The sequence below is a fragment of the Narcine bancroftii genome, chromosome 3 (genome assembly GCF_036971445.1).
Source record: "Narcine bancroftii isolate sNarBan1 chromosome 3, sNarBan1.hap1, whole genome shotgun sequence".
Classification (NCBI taxonomy): Eukaryota; Metazoa; Chordata; class Chondrichthyes; order Torpediniformes; family Narcinidae; genus Narcine; species Narcine bancroftii.
The window spans coordinates 5,115,616-5,132,679 of NC_091471.1; the positions used below are offsets into that span (position 1 = coordinate 5,115,616).

Sequence of the window (17,064 nt, forward strand, 5' to 3'; positions counted from 1 at the left end):
GGGTTGAGGGGAAGAATAAATCAACCATGATTTGAAAGATGGAGCTGACTTGATGAGTTGAATGGCCTGGTTCTGTTCCTCATTCTTATGGGTTGTGGTGAGGGAGATCATGATTAATGGCAGGACACTTAACAGTGTGGATGAACAGAGGGACCTTGGGGTCCAAATCCATGCATCCCTCAAGGTCACTGCACAGGTTGATAGGATTGTTAAGAAGGCCTATGGGATGCTGGGATTCATTAATAGGGGGATTGAGTTCAGGAGTCGAGAGATCATGTTGCAACTCTTCAAATCTCTGGTGAGACCCCACTTAGAGTATTGTGTTCAGTTCTGGTCACCTCATTATAGGAAGGATGTGGAAGCTGTGGAGAGGGTGCAGAGGAGATTTACCAGGGAGTTGCCTGGATTGGAAAATAAGTCTTGAGAGGCAAGGTTAGCAGAGCTGGGACTTTTCTCTTTGGAGCGTAGAAGGATGAGAGGAGACTTAATAGAGGTCGACAAGATTATGCAAAGCATAGATAGGGTGAACGGCCAGCACCTGTTTCCCAGGGTGGGGTAGCAAACACTAGAGGACATGTGTACAAAGTGAAGTGAGGGAAGTTTAGGGGAGATATCAGGATTTTCTTACAGAGAGTGGTGGGTGCCTGAATGCCTTGCCAGGGGTTGTAATGAAGGCTGGTAAAATAGGGACATTTACAAGACTCTGAAACAGGCACATGGATGCAAGAAAAATCTACAGTTATGGGTGTGAGGTCGGGAAGATTTAGTGTGTTGAGTCAGCTTATGTGGGTTGGCACAACATCATGGGTCAAAGAGCCTGCTCTGTCCTGGAATGTTCAATGTCCGCAGCTCCTTACAAATTGGCAGTGGGTTGGAGTCCATGTCAATAAGTTATCCTGGAACCCTTTGTTTCCAAGTTACAGAGAAAAGAACATGTAGAGGGTGATGGGCAGAGCATCTGGTGCTCAGATCATCTCGGTTGCTGGCATCACCCACCTCTTTCAGTACTGCTCAAGGGCTCTGTCATCTCTGATATGATTTATTTTCACAGGAGGACGAGTTCATCGACTGGTGGAGCAAGTTCTACGCTTCGACGGGACAGACGAATAAGTGCGGCAATTACCTGGACAAAGGCTTCGATACACTCGAGGTAGGCACCAAATCTCAGGGTCAGAAGTTGGGAACTCACTTGTGAAAAGGGCTTTGAATACTTCCAAGGCAGAGGAGGACAGATACCGGATGAACAAGAGGTCATGGGAGAAGATGGGAGTGGTGATTCAAGTGGTAGAAGACACCTAGTGAATGATATGATGTGAGAGATTATTGTCATATACAGAGGCTTCTAAATTCATTCTGACTCCAACCAAGCAGTTATGTCAGATACACCAACAACAATGGTATAAATTAAATGACCATAATAACAGGAAAAATATAAAAGGATATATCAATAAAGTTTCACTGTTGTGTTTTGTGCATAAAGGATTGACGTTTCAGGAGTGAAGACAAATCTTTTGGTTGGTTGTCCTGGAATAGTTTACAGTCAGGGTTAGGGGAGTACAGGGACGTTCAAGAGCCTGATAGATGATACAGCACAGTACAGGCCATTTGACCCTTGATGTGGTGCCAACCTATATATTCCTACCATCAAAAGAAAATATTAGTCCCTTCCCACCCCGTAACCCTCTATTTTCCTTCCATCCATGTGTCTGTCCAAGAGTCTCTAACTGCTCTCAATGTTTCAGCCTCCACCATCATCCCTGGCAAGGCATTCCAGGCACCCACAGCTCTCTGTGAAAAAAAACTTTCCCCTGACGTCTCCCCTAAACTTCCCTCCCTTCACACGTCCTCTAGTGTTTGCTGATCCTGCCCTGGGAAACAGTTGCTGGCCGTCCACCTCATAATCTTGTAGACCTCTATTAAGTCTCTTCTCATCCTTCTACACGCAGATACACAACCAGACATAACACACATATAGACAAACAATACATATGCAGGAGAAGAATTTCATCTACAAAAATAAATAAATATTGCTTTGTACAAATGAGAGTCTCGGAGAGTCAGTGCGAGCAGTTCCTTTGGTCGTTCAACATTCTCACTGCCCGTGGGAAGAAGCTGTTCCTCAGTCTGGTGGGGCTGGCTCTGAACCTCCTGGATCTCTTCCCCGACGGGAGCAGCTGAAAGATGCTGTGTGCGGGGGGGATGGGGTCCTCAGTAATTTTATGTGTCCTCTTCAGACAAAGATCCTGGTAGATCACGTCGATGGGGGCAGGAGGGGGGTGGAGGGAGACCCCAGTGATCCTCTCTGCCATTCTTATGGTCCTGAGGATTGCCCTCCGATCCATTTCAAGGATGTTGCTGGGACTTGTTGAACTACATTGCAGGGAAAGATTAGGATTTTAATACCTCGAGCAGTGGAGAATGAGCAAAGATTTGAGCAAGGTATGCAAAATTATCAAAGGAAAAGATCAGATGATCGCAGAGTCTTTTGGCCAGAGCAGCGGAATCAGTAACCAGAGGTTTTATGTAAGGGGGGAGAGATTTAACAGGAACTTGAGGGGTGGTGGGTTTATGGAGCAGGTTGCTGGAATGAGGTGGTTGAGAGAGGTACCATTGCAAAATGTAAGAAAAATTTGGAAGGATACATTGATAGGAGGGTGTTAGAGGTATGTGGGCCAATCGTGGACAGGTGGGACTAGTGTGGGTAGGACAATTCGATCAGCAGGGGCAAGTGGAGCTGAAGGGCCTGTTTCCATGCAGTGTGTCCGTGTGACTCCAGGACAGGGCAGTGACAGACTATGGCTTGGTGGGTCTGTTGTACCGGGGTGGGCTGCAGGGTCTCAGTGGGTCAGGCAGCACAGACGGAGCCAACCTCTCGTGACCCGCCCTGTCCACATGTCACACAGGTTTATGAGACCGAGCTGGAGAAGGTCAAGGACTTTGAAGGGTTAATGGATTTCTGCTGCACCTTCCTGCTGCACCGTGGGAAGACACAGGGTGAAGATGAAGATCCCTCCGTGGTGGGAGAATTCAAGGTATGTGGAAACCTTCAGACCAGAGAGTTGTTGTTTTGGAATCCAAGCTGAAAACCAAGGGTCACAGGAACAAATTCAGGCTACCCCTGATTTGAGAAATTGATTACGGTGTCAGGAGGGCCAGGGTCAGGTGTCAAAGCAAGTCAGGAGGGCAAGGGGCGTAACTGGGAGAGCATCAGGTTGTAAAGGAGGTAGGGTTGTCCTGGTGATGGAGGAATGAAGCGCGAGGGACAGTTGTTAGAGGTGAGGAAGGGGTATTTAGAAGGTAGGGGTTTCAGGGAGAGCGAGGGGGTTTATAGGCAGTGGGTGATGTTACAGAGAGACTGAAGGGGGTGATAAGGGTTAGGTAGAGATACGGAGAGAGTGAGGGGGATTGTAGTGGGTGGGATATGGGGAGAGTAGGGATATGCAGGAAGAGATGTGGTTACAGGGAGTGGGGTATGGGGAGAGTGAGGGGGTAACAGGGAGTGGGCTCTGGGGAGAGTGAGGGGGTTATAGAGAGGGGGATATGGTGAGAGTGAGGGGGGTTACAGGGAGGGGGGTATGGGGAGAGTGAGGGGGTAACAGGGAGTGGGGTATGGGGAGAATGAGGGGGTTACAGGGAGTGGGCTCTGGGGAGAGTGAGGGGGTAACAGGGAGTGGGGTATGGGGAGAATGAGGGGGTTACAGGGAGTGGGCTCTGGGGAGAGTGAGGGGGTTACAGGAGTGGGGTATGGGGAGAATGAGAGGTTACAGGGAGTGGGCTCTGGGGAGAATGAGGGGTTTACAGGAAGTGGGCTCTGGGGAGAGTGAGGGGGTTACAGAGAGGGGGATATGGTGAGAGTGAGGGGGTTACAGGGAGGGGGGTATGGGGAGAGTGAGGGGGTAACAGGGAGTGGGGTGTGGGGAGAGTGAGGGGGTTACAGGAGTGGGGTATAGGGAGAGTGAGGGGGTTACAGGGAGTGGGATATGGGGAGAATGAGGGTGTTACAGGGAGTGGGTTCTGGGGAGAGTGAGGGGGTTATAGGGGATGGGGTTTGGAGAGAGTGAAGGGGTTACAGTGTGTGGGTAGTATTTATGAGGATAGTCATGTGTTGTAGGAAGTAACAGGGGTTATGGGTGGAGTAGTGGGGAGTTGTTTGGGAGGAGTGGCAGCTTATAGGGTGGTTGGACTTATGAGGAGAGAGGAGGGTTATGGAAGTGGGTTACCAGTTGAGTGAGGGAGGTTACAAGGTGACTGGGGTAATAGGGAAAGCGAGGGGTTAAAAGTGGTGGGTTAGCCATCTCTCCATCCTGTGGTTGCTTGCCAGGGGCTTGGCACAAAGGGCATACCCTGGTGACCCAGCATGGCAGGGAAGGGGAACTTTCCCGCATGCACAGTGACCCACACAAATTCACCATTGGTCTCAATCTGTGCCCTAAGTGTAGCAGAGCATGGATACACTGAGGCTGCAGTTAATTTGTCACATTAATCCTGGTGTCGAGAGAAGGGTTCTTCTGCGAGCAGTCCAAAGGGTCAATTCCAACAATCATTCATCCTTATAAAGTTGGAGAATGAGTGACAACGAGAGGGAGCGAGGGAGAGAGAGAGAGAGAGAGAGAGAGAGAGAGAGAGAGAGAGAGAGAGATCAATTGGTACAAACCATCGGCAGCAAGAGAGCACTGTGATGGCGGTAGGGAAGAGAGCCTGTTGGTGCGCGCTTTCACACTCTTGAGCCTTCTGCCCAATGGGAGGAGAGAGAAGTAAGCATGTCCGGGGTGTGGTGGGTCCTTCAATGCATCAGCTGCCTTTCCCCTAGGCAGCGAGAGGTAGGGTCCGTGGAGGGGAGAGGAGTTTGTGTAATGTTCTGGGCTGCACCCACCATGTTCTGCAGCTTCTGCCAATGCTGAGCAGAACATCTCCTGACCTGTGCTGTGATGCAGCTAGCAAGTCTGCTCTCGATGAGGCATTGTGGAGGGATGGGGGGTGGGGGAGGGGGGACAATAGAAGGTCGAGACATTAACATGTTGCCTTGACCATTGGTCAATGTGGGTCAGTCAGTATATGTTTGCAGCAGTGGGATTAAGGTTGTTAATTGAGAAGAGCCTATACATGCCAATCCTTCTCCAGCAAGATCTCTCTGTACCCTGTTGAACGATCCCACATGATTCATGGCTACCTTCCTTCCTGCTTCGGGGTCTCTGACTGATTCTTCTCGATCCCCCCAGGGGAGCTTCAAGATCTACGCCCTCCCAGATGACCCATCGCAGCCTTTACCTCCCCGTCAGTTCCACCAGCTGCCATTCAGCGGGCCCCAGGAGTGCCTAGTGCGGGTCTATGTCATCCGAGCCATTGGATTGCAGCCCAAGGATTCCAATGGGAAGGTCAGTGGGTTCCTGAACTGATGTAAGTGTCTGATCATGAAGAGGTGAAAGTTTGTTGTCATACACATGATACAATGCACAGATTTAAGCCCATGCCACCCAAATACAGTAGTTCCCCCCCTTATTCAAGGGGGATATGTTCCAAGACCCCCAGGGGATGCCTGAAACCGCTGATAGTACCAAACCCTATACATGGTATGTGCCGTTTAACGTCCACGATACATTCCATGAAATTGGGCATTATGCGAGGTGGACGTTGTGCGAACACCATATTATATTCTTAGCAAAGCTACATGGGATACTGCAGTGTACCCATAAACTTTTTATTTGTAAGTAAGGATCAGTGTGAGGACTGACAGGGTGCTGTTGGGAGAGAGCAGGGCAGTGGGATCAATGTAGACACCGACACAGGACTGTGGGGAGAGAGTGGGGCAGTGGGGTTAGAGTGGGGTATGATACAGGGCTATGAGGCGAGAGAGGGGCAGGGGGGTTAGTGTGGGGACTGATACAGTGCTGTGGGGAGAGAGGGGGGCAGCGGGGTTAGTTGGGACTGATACAAGGCTGTGGGGAGAGAGGAGGGTAGTGCGATCAGTTTCGGACAGAGGTTGACGCGGGTAACTGAAACCTTGGAAAGCAACCATGGATAAGAGGGAACCATTGTATTCCAATTAACCTGGAATCCCTGTATGTCGACAAGATGTTGGAGAGGGTTCGGAGGAGGTTCACAATGTTGATTCTGGGAATGAAAGGGTTATTGCATGAAGAATGTTTAACATAGAACATTACAGCATAGTACAGGCCCTTTGGCCCTTGATTTTGTGCCAACCTATATACTCCTACCAAAAAATGTACTAAATCCTTCCTACCTCGTAACCCTCTGTAATTTTTTCAACAGATTTTGGAATTTAGGAGAATGAGGGGGGATCTCATCGAAACATTCTGAATGTTGAAAGGTGTGGACAGAATAGATGTAGAAAGATTGTTTCCCACGGTGGGGGAGTTTAGGACAAGAGGGGACAACTTCAGGATTGAAGGGTGTCCACTTAGAACAGAGATGTGGAGGAATTTCTTCAGCCAGAAGGCGGTGAAGTTTGATGCCAGAGGCAGTTGTGGAGGCTGGGTCATTGGGTGTATTTAAGGCAGGGATTGACAGGTTCTTGATTAGCCAAGGCATCAAAGGTTATGGGGAGAAGGCCGGGCAATGGGGCTGATTGGGGAAATGGATCAGCTCGTGATTGAATGGTGGGCCAGGCTCAATGGGCTGAATTACCTGTCTCTGCTCCCACGTCTTATGGTTTTTGGAGGGTGGGAGGAAACAGGAGCACCCAGAGGAAATCCACGCAACACTGGGAGAACGTATAGACTCCTTGTAGACAGTGCTGGATTTGAATCTTGGTCAATGTTGCTGTCAAGATGTTTCTCTGACCATTGTGTTGTCCGTGCCACTCAAAATCATCCTTGTAGCATCCACAATTGCAATAAAATGCATTAAATTACCATAGCATGGCCAGAACAGATAAGAGATATCAACTATAAGTGGATAGATGGGTAAATCTTCACACTGTCAGGTCAAGAAAATTAAAATAATGTTTTAGCAGTGCAGACGGATCTTTTGGTGGTTCCAGAGTAGGGTTGGGGTAGTAAAAGGAGGTTCACGAGCCTGATAGCTGTTGGTAGATAAATCCATAAGACATCAGAGTAGAATGAGGCCATTCTGCCCCATCATTCCATTTTGGCTGATTTCTTTCTTCTTTGGCTTGGCTTCGCGGACGAAGATTTATGGAGGGGTAAAAGTCCACGTCTGCTGCAGGCTCGTTGGTGACTGACAAGTCCGATGCGGGACAGGCAGGCACGGTTGCAGCGGTTGCAAGGGAAAATTGGTTGGTTGGGGTTGTGTGTTGGGTTTTTCCTCCTTTGTCTTTTGTCAGTGAGGTGGGCTCTGCGGTCTGCTATAGATATACTATCCTTTTCACCCCTTCCCCCTTCTCCTGCCTTGTCCCTGTAACCCTTCCTGATCAAGAACCTATCTTCAATATCCCCAATGACTTGGTTTTCGCAGCCGTCTGCGGCCACAAATTCTACAGATTGGCTCCCTTCTCTGGGTAAAGAAATCCCTCCTCATCTCTGTTCCAAAGCGACGTTTTCATATTCTGCCCTCTTGTCCCAGACTCCCCCAGCGAAGGAAACATCCTCCCCACGTCCACTCTATCCAGGCCTTTCAGTATTCAATAAGTTTCAATTAGATCTCTCCCCTCCCCCCCCCCCCCCCCCCCCCCCACCCCGCCCTCATTCTTCTGATCTCCAGTGAGTACAGTTCCAGGGCCATCATATGATAACCCTATCATTCCAAGGATCATTCTAGTGAACATCCTCTGCACCCTCTTGAATGTCAACACATCCACTCACAAAACTGTTCTTGAACCGAGGTGCTGGACTTCGGGCGTCTATCCCTTTTGCCCGAAGGGAGTAGTGAGAAGAGGTTGTGACTAGAGTGGTGGGGATCCTTTACAATGTTGTCTGCCTTCTTGAGGCAGCGCCTCATGTCGATGTCTGCAGTGAAGGGGAGGTCAGAGCCTGTGATGGACCAGGGGAGGTGTATGCCCAGAAGATGTTAAAGAACGAATCTGCAGGGAACTTACGTGGCACTGCGCGCATTGTAGTTGGAGACCAGCTGGGATGGTAACTGTGCAGAGAGGGTTGTCCAGTCCTCTGAGGAAGATGACATTGATGGATCTGGATCTGTCTCCAGGAACCTAAACAAGTTCAACTCGAACAAAGGTCAGCAGGGAAACATTTTGGGAACAGTGACTGTGTTTATCATCAGCTTTCGATTAACTGTGGAGAAGGACACATAATAATCCTGAGTAAGAATGCTCCATTGGAGGGGGGCCAGTTGTGATTGACAGATCTAGCTGGGAGTAAACTGGTAAAATCAGAACTAAACTGGAGGGAGGGGGAGAGAGAGAGAGAGAGAGAGAGAGAGAGAGGGGGGTAGTGAAAGAGGGAGAGTGAGGGAAGAGAGAGAGGGAGTGAGGGAAAGAGGAGGGAGAGAGGAAATGGAGCGATAGAGGAAGAGAGAGAGGGAAAGAGACAAAAGGAAAAGTAGGAAGGGAAGAGGGGGAAGGGAGAGAGGGGAGAGAGAGGGTTAGAGAGAGAGGGGAGAGAGAGGGATAGAGAGGGGGGAAGTGAAAGAGGAGAAAGAGGGAGAGAGACAGGGAGGGAGAGATAGAGAGGGGGTAGTGAAAGAGGGAGAGTGAGGGAAGAGAGAGAGGGAGTGAGGGAAAGAGGAGGGAGAGAGGAAATGGAGAGATAGAGGAAGAGAGAGAGAGGGAAAGAGACAAAAGGAAAAGTAGGAAGGGAAGAGGGGGAAGGGAGAGAGGGGAGAGAGAAGGTTAGAGAGAGAGGGGAGAGAGAGGGATAGAGAGAGAGGGGAGAGGGTTAGAGAGAGAGGGGTGAAGCAGAACTGGTATCTGAGTAAATAAAGGAAAAAAGACAGGAGAGACTGAAGATGTTGGAATTTAGAGCAACAAACACGCTTCTGGAGAAACTCAGCAGGTCACACAGCATCCGTGGGAAGTAAAGGGGAACCAATGTTTCGGGCCTAGGCCCTGCCTCAGGGATAAGCAAAAACAGGCATGTGCCTGAATAAAAAGGTGGGGGGGGCGGAAGAGGTGGTTGAAGGAGCGGAGGTGGGGAGAGCACAGGATAACAGGTGGATAGAGGTGGGAGGGTCGAAGATCGAAAAGCTGAGAGGGGGTAGCTAAAGGAAAGGAGACAGAAGGATTGGTAAAGATAGAGACTGAGGAGGGGGGGGTTAACAGAAATCGGAGAAGCCGATGTGAATGCTGTCAAGCTGGAGTGTGCCCGGATGGAAACAGAAGGATTGGCAAAGATAGGCAAAGATAGAGACTGAGGGGGGGGGGGGGGGTTAACAGAAATCGGAAAAGCCGATGTGAATGCCGTCAAGCTGGAGTGTGCCCGGATGGAAAATCAGGTGTTGTTCCTCCAATTTGTGAGTGGCCTTGGTCCACGAAGCCATGGACAGACATGGGAATGGTGTGCGATGTTAAAATGATTGGCCGCCCCCAGTCATTGCAGTGGGAAGAGGAGAGGTGTTCAACAAAGTGATCTCGCAGTCTGCGTCCAGTCTCTCCAATGTAGAGGAGACCACAACGGGAGAAATGGACACACTCGATGACTCTTGCAGATTCATTTGGAAGGGCTGTTCGGGGTCACGAATGGTGGTGAGGGAGGAGGTGGGAACACCAGTGTAGCACTTCCTGTGGTCACAGGGTTAGAACATAAGAACATAGGAAAAAGGAGCAAGAATCGGCCATCTGGCACGTCGAGCCTGCTCCATCATCCAATCTGATGATCAGCTCATCTTCACCAACCTGCCTTTTCCCCATATCCCTTAAATTCCCCCACTATGTAAAATTCTATCCAATCTTATCTTAAAAATAGATATGAAATTTCAGATTTATTGTCAGACTACATACATGAAATCACATACAACCCTGAGAATCTTCTTTATACTGGCAAGGCAGAATTACCACTAATTGTTCACAGCGTAAAACATGTAAACAAAGAAATGTAAACAAACTGACTGTACAATACTGAGAGAACAAAAAGAAAATCAATAAAGTGCACAAGAGCCCTTAATTGAGTACCTAATTGAGTGTGTCATTGAGGAGTCTGATAGTGGTCTGTTCCTGAACCTGGTGATTTGAGTCTTAGGGTATCTAGACCTCTTTCCTGATGACAGTAGCTGTGCTGGGTGGTGTGGATCCTTGATGTTTGCTGCTGCTCTCCGACGGCAGTGTTCCCTGTAGATATATTTCTTCAGTATAAGGGTATTAAAGGTTACGGAGAGAAGGCAGGGACGGGGTACTGAACTTTAAGATCAGCCATGATCTCATTGAATAGTGGAGCAGGCTCGAAGGGCCAAATGACCTATTCCTGCTCCTATCTTCAATGTTTCTATGTATTCAGTAGTGGGGAGACTTTTGCCTATGATGTCCTAGGGTGTATCAACTACCTTTTGGAGGGCTTTACGCTCAGTGGTATTGGTGTTTCCATACCAGACCAGGATGCAGCCGGTCAGCGCACTTTCCACCACACCTCTGTCGAAATTTGCCAGGGTTTCTGATGTCATACCAAACCTCTGCAAACCCCTGAGGAAATATCTTTACTGAGGTCATCTCCACTGCTTCAATGGGCAGCGAATTCCACAGATTCACCACCCTCTGTGAAAAGCAGTTCCTCCTCATCTCCCGTCCTAAATCTACGACCCTGACCCTAGTTCTGGTCTCTCCCACCAATGGGAACAGATTACCTACCTCAATCTTATCTATGCCTTTCATAATTTTATATGTTTCTATAAGATCCCCTCTCATTCTTCTAAATTCTAGTGAGTATAGTCCCAGGCAACTCAATCTTTCCTCATAGGCCAACCCCTTCATCTCTGGAATCAACCTGTGAACCCCTTCTGTACTGGTCTCCCTCTTTCGCCTTCCCCAAGTATGGAGACCAGAACCGCATGCAGTTCTCCAGATGCGGTCTCACCAGTACCTTGTACAGTTGCAGCATAAACTCTCTGCTCCTACATTTAATCCCTCTTGCAATGAAGGCCAACATTCCATTTGCCTTCTTACTTGCCTCCTGCACCTGCAAACCAACCTCTTGCGATTCGTGCATAAGCCCTCCCAAGTCCTTCTACACGGCAGCATGCTGCAATCGCTTGCCTTTTACAGTATATAAAATTCTGATCTTCCATCTTTCCTTCCAAAGTGGATAACTTCACATTTACTAACATTGTTCTCCATCTGCTTGACCCTTGCCCACTCATCTAACCTGTCTATATAACCCTGCAGACTCTCCGTATCCTCTGCACCACTCAACTTTCTTCACTAAGGTGGCAAGTGTCATGATAATGAATATGCATGATATGTATTAACCTGACCGGAAGTCAGATGGAATGCACTGGAGGTAAAAGGTGCAGGATGATGAAATAAGGGAAGCAGGAAAATAAGGACACTGAGATATTTAACTGGTAAAACCTGTGGTAGTAGTGTTATTAACTTCACATTTCGGGCCACAAATGTGACATTGGCGACGAGGATAAACATTTTGGATTTTAAATGTGATAAACATTTTGGATTTTGAATCGGTGGCTTTGAGCTGGAAGGTTTTCTTCATGGCAGTCACAGGAGCTGAATTTCTAACACTTCAAGGTGTTCCTCATTTTGACCCGATGGGTGATGCAAACACTGTGAGTGTGAAGTGGAAGGCATGGCTGGAAGAATTTGAAGCCTACGCCGACAGTCGTGGCCTATTTCTCGATAGCAGTACGGCGGAACAGAAAGAGCAGCGGAGGGCGTTACTTCTCTTCACCGCAGGACCCGCAGTTCGGGAAACTTTTAAGACGCTTTTGAATACTGGAAGGAAGGAGGAATACCAGAAAGCCGTCGATGCATTGAATGCACACTATGTAGTCACACTGAATGCTACATTTCAACGCCATTTGTTTCGGAGAACGAAACAAGAAGAAGGAGAAACGATTGCTCAGTACGTGACGAGATTGCGACAGCTGGCTGTTGGATGCAATTACATGGCAGCTGATTTGGACAACCAATTATTGGATCAAGTCGTGGAGCACTGCAGATCAGACAAGCTCAGGAGATGTCTGCTGGAAAAAGGGAGTGAGTTGAAGCTCACCGATGCTTTAGCCATTGCTGCTACATTAGAGGCTGTTGAGGGGCAATTTCATACCATGACCCTGAAGGACAACTCAAGCCAGCAAGTTAAGAGGCTCTCGCATCGCCATAACCAGCCAAGATATACATCGACACATGACGTGGAGTGTTATCGATGTGGAAACAGAGGTCATTTTGGAAAAGATCCATGCTGCCCAGCAAAAGGCAAAGTTTGCAGAAAGTGCGGAGGTAAGGACCACTTTGCAAAGAAGTGCAAAAGCAAGTCCAATCCAGACCAGAAGGGGAAGAGCACAGCTTCCAAAGGCAAAGCTTGGGGGAAAGGAAAGTCTCCTAGAAATAAAGACACTATTCGCCATATAGAAAGTGACCCAGAAAGTGACGATGATGATGACAACCAGGATGGACCGAGATAGTATCAATTTACATTGAATGATGTACATCATGAGAAGGTCCCCGTGATAACTGGTGGTGTGACAGTTCAGGCCATTGTATAAAGTAGTTCACATTGCCGGGAAAGCAAACATTGCTGATCCGCTGTCCAGATTGGTGAAGGATGGATGCCCACAATCCAAGTCAGAATTGGGGACAGAAGCAGAGAGCTTTGTATGCTTCGTAGCTATTCAGTCGACACCGAAAGCTGTGACCACGAAGAAAGTCGAGAGAGAGTCCGAACATGACCCAGAACTCATGGAAGTTAGAGAATGTATTCAAAGTGGACAATGGGAACAAGTGCACTCACAAGGCTTACATTCCCATTAGAGACGAACTTTGTTGCATTGGACAGTGTGTATTGAGAGGTTGTATATTGGTGATACCGCAGAGGTTGAGACCGAAGATGGTATCCTTAGCTCATGAAGGACACCTAGGTATTGTTGGTACCAAGCAAAACCTCAGGAGTAAAAGTATGGTGGCCAGGTTGTGATAAAGATGCAGAGAAATTCGTCAAAACCTGCCATGGAAGTCAACTCACAAGTAGAAGTGAGCCGATCCGGAGTACACAACTCCCGACAGGACCGTGGATCGATGTAGCTGTCGATTTTCTTGGACCTTTAACGACGGGTGAATCAATCATGGTAGTGATAGATTACTACAGCAGATACTATGAGTACGTTGTGATGAGGTTCACGACCACTGAAAAAACAATACAAGCATTAGCAGAGATCTTCGCAAGATATGGATTGCCTGTTACGCTATACTCTGACAATGGTCCACAGTTCATTTCAGAGACATTTGCGGAATACATGAGGACCACAGGTATCCACCATCATAAAGTAACTCCGAAATGGCCGCAAGCCAACGGGGAAGTAGAGAGACAAAATCAGTCCATTGAAAAACGATTACGGATTGCTCACGCAGAAGGACAAAATTGGGGAGAAGCATTGCTATCTTATGTGGCTGTCTATCGGGCAACGCCTCCTGCAACCACAGGAAAAAGTCCTGCAGAAGCATTTTTTGGGAGAAAAATCCGCACAAAAATGCCCAAAATAAAGGAAATCTGGGACGACCAGGAGATGAGGGACCACGATGCTGAAAAGAAAGGAGCAGCAAAGCTGTACACAGATTCGAGACGTGGGGCCAGGTACTCAGACATCATGCCTGGAGATAATGTTCTGGTGAGGCATGAGAATGATGGTAAGCTAGACACACCTTATTACCATCAACCCTACACTGTCGTATCCAGAAGGCACACTGGTAACAGTCAAGTCTCCGGCTGGAGTCCTGTACAAAAGAAATGTGTCTGGTGTAAAAAGGTACCAGTCCAGAGTGACAACGAGCGAGATGGTTGAAAGTCCAATACGAGATGCTCAACCTGAGGGATCAGATGATGTTCCAGAGGTAGTTACCAGCATTCCTGATGAAGTGACCAGAGTGTCAGAAGCACCCGAGGCCGTAGCGAGCAGTGTTTCCGACGCTGAGAGTGAACAACCGAGTGGCGACGATAGCATCGCAGGAAGGCCGAAACGAGACAGGAAACCACCTAAACGATACGAAGACTTTGTGCCGTATTTCTAATTGTGCCCGCATTATCATGAAAGGGAAAGTTTGTGACGGTTGGAATGATAAAAGAACATTGGGACAGTGATTTGATCATATATCATAAAGAGTGTGTATGAGTGCTGTATGAAGTGCATTTTGTTTAATTGAGTTATTGTATTACAGTTGGTTACGACATGTTTATGTTACCTTGTGTGTAGAAGGAGTTTGAACTTGTTTGTTTGTTTGAAGTTGTTTGTTGGTTCCGAGGGATATTGATAAGGTGACGGTGTTTACATTTCAACATTAAGGTGTAAAGTTTATTTCTGGTGAAAGGAGGGATGTCAAGATAATGAATATACATGAGATGTGTTCACCTGACCGGAAGTCAGATGGTATGCACTGGAGGTGGAAGGTGCAGGATGATAAAAATAAGGGAAGCAGGAAAATAAGGACACTGAGATATTTAACTGGTAAAACCTGTGGTAGTAGTGTTATTAACTTCACCTTTCGGGCCACAAATGTGACAGCAAGGGTAGGTCATTTACTGAAACTCTGCTCCTAGCAACCACGAGCTCACCCCCAGTGCAGAAAGATTCAGTGGGAGAAGTGGGGGGTGGGAGGTGAGTGGTTGGTATTGCTATAGTGATGGGAGGAGTTGTCACTCCCTCAAGGGGAAGGGGCAGGTGATGATTGGAAGATGGGATTCGGTGGGAGAGAAGCCTGCTGGACCCTCCATTCCCCTACCCCACCCCCTTCATCCTGCTCCCCCACATCCCACATTACCCATCCACAGGTTCCCCTTCCCCTACTCGATGAGCTTCCTGCCCTTTGCTTTAGCTGTTCCCTCTCTTGGGCCTGTCACCCCCACCATACTACCGCTCTCCGAGGAAGCCTCCCTTCTCCTCATCCTCCCCATCCCCTCGTCCTTTCCACGAGTGGAGCCATCTTCCCTGTGCTTCCCTGAGCAGTTCAGGGACCACTGCTCTTTGTAATTTTTATAACTGACCTAGATGAAGAAGGAGAAGGATGGGTCAGTACATTTACAGATGATATGGTTGGAGGTGGTGTTGAAGGTTGTCATAGGTTATAGGAGGATATAGACAGGATGCAGAGTTGGGCAGAAAAGTGGCAGATGGAGTTCAATCCGGATAAGTGTGTTGTGATGTATTTTGGAAGGACAAACCCGAAGGCTGAGTACAGAGTTAACGGTCAGTTACTTCGCAGTGTGGAGGAACAGAACTCCATACATCCCTCAAGGTCGCCGCGCAGGTGGATAGGATAGTTGAGAAGGCCAATAGGATGCTGGGCTTCATTAATAGAGGGATTGAGTTCAGGAGTCGAGAGGTCATGTTACAACCCTACAAATCTCTGGTGAGACCACATTTAGAGGATTGTGTTCAGTTCTGGTCACCTCATTACAGGAAGGATGTGGAAGCTGTGGAGCGGACGGAGAGACTTACCAGGATATTGCCTCGATTGGGAAGGTTGGCTTTTCTCTTTGGAGCATAGAAGGATGAGAGGAGACTTAATAGAGGTCTACAAGATAATGAGAGGCATAGACAGGGTGGACAGTCAGGACCTGTTTCCCAGGGCAGGATCAGCAAACACCAGAGGACGTCTGTACAAAGTGAAGGGAGGGAATTTTAGACATCAGGGGTACATTTTTTTTTAAACACATTTGTGGGTGAAGAATGAATTAGCAGGGATGGTGGTGGAGGCTGAAACATTGGGAATATTTAAGAGACCCTTAGGTAGGTACATGGATGAAATAAAAATAGAGGGTTATGGGGTAGAGAGGGTTTAGTTATTTTTTGGTGGTGGGTATATATGGGTCGGAACAACATTGTGGCCTGAAGGGCATGTACTGCGCTCTAATGTTCTAAGTCCCATGTTCTGTGCTTGCAACCAAAGCCTGAGATGCTCCAAATATCCTTCTGCTCATGGGCTATGAATCGATCATGTCAGAACAGCCCCTTGTGTCCCGTCTCCGTTCAGTTAAATTATTCCAACTTTGCACTTCCAAAAATCCTGTCTTCAAAATACCCAGAGACCAAACCTCTTAGTTAGAAAAGTCCAAAGATTCATCTCCCTCTATTTATTTATGTAGATATACAGCACGGTAACAGGGCCTTTCATCACGAGCCTGTGCCACCCAATTGACCCACAACCCCCAGTACATGTTTGAAGGGTGGGAGGAAACCAGAGAGGCCAGAGGAAACCCACGCAGACACGGGGAGAAGGTACAGTCGGACAGTGCACTTTCCACCACACCTCTGTAGAAATTTGCCAGGGTTTCCAATGTCATACTAAACCTCCTGAGGAAGTCGAGGCGCTGAGGTGTTTTCTTCATGATCCCAATAGTGCGTTAGGTCCAGGAAAGATCCTCTGAGATAATGACTCCCAAGAACTCCCCCTGATCCCCCAGTGATGACTGGATCATAAACCTCTGGCTTTCCCTTTCTGAATCAAAAGGCAGCTTGTCTCTTGTGTTTCCAGGCTGGAGTTTGGGTACTCTCTCCACAACGGATGCATTCCCTTCCATCCCAGGAAACAGCCTCACGAGTTAATCAGGTGGTGAAGAAGGCGTGTGGCATGCTTGCCTTCACTGAGTGGGGCACCAAGAGTAAAATTAAGGGATTCTTGTTGCAGCTACCGTGTATAAAGCATTGGTTTGGCTGAACTTGGAATAAGTGTACAACTCTGGTCGTCCCACTACAGGAAGGATGTGGAGGCTTTGGAAACAGTTCAGAAGAGATTCACCAGGACGCTGCCTGGGTTAGAGGGTTTGGATTAAAAGGAGAGGTTGGACAACCTTGTTTTCCTCTGGGGAGTTGGAGACCGAGGGAAGACCTGATAGAGGTTTATGAGAGGGTGAACAGTCAGGATCGTTTCCCCCGTCAAATGCTGGAGGACGTGTGCTGACTGCCCACCCTATCAATAGATCTTTTCACACTGAAAAGCCTCATTATTGTGTGCGCTTTATTCCCGTAAGACTT

The 17,064-nt window shown here is 48.1% G+C and overlaps 1 protein-coding gene across 12 annotated transcripts in view; it reads left to right on the plus strand.

The window, feature by feature from the left end:
* dysf (dysferlin, limb girdle muscular dystrophy 2B (autosomal recessive)) overlaps positions 1-17,064 on the plus strand; it is a 444,465-nt gene that overhangs the window by 353,701 nt on the left and 73,700 nt on the right. For all 12 annotated transcript variants that reach the window (XM_069923420.1, XM_069923428.1, XM_069923419.1 and 9 more), the window contains 3 exons: positions 1,052-1,150; positions 2,904-3,032; positions 5,220-5,375. In XM_069923420.1, coding sequence (XP_069779521.1) covers positions 1,052-1,150; positions 2,904-3,032; positions 5,220-5,375 — 384 coding nt within the window. The remainder of the gene's footprint in view (positions 1-1,051; positions 1,151-2,903; positions 3,033-5,219; positions 5,376-17,064) is intronic.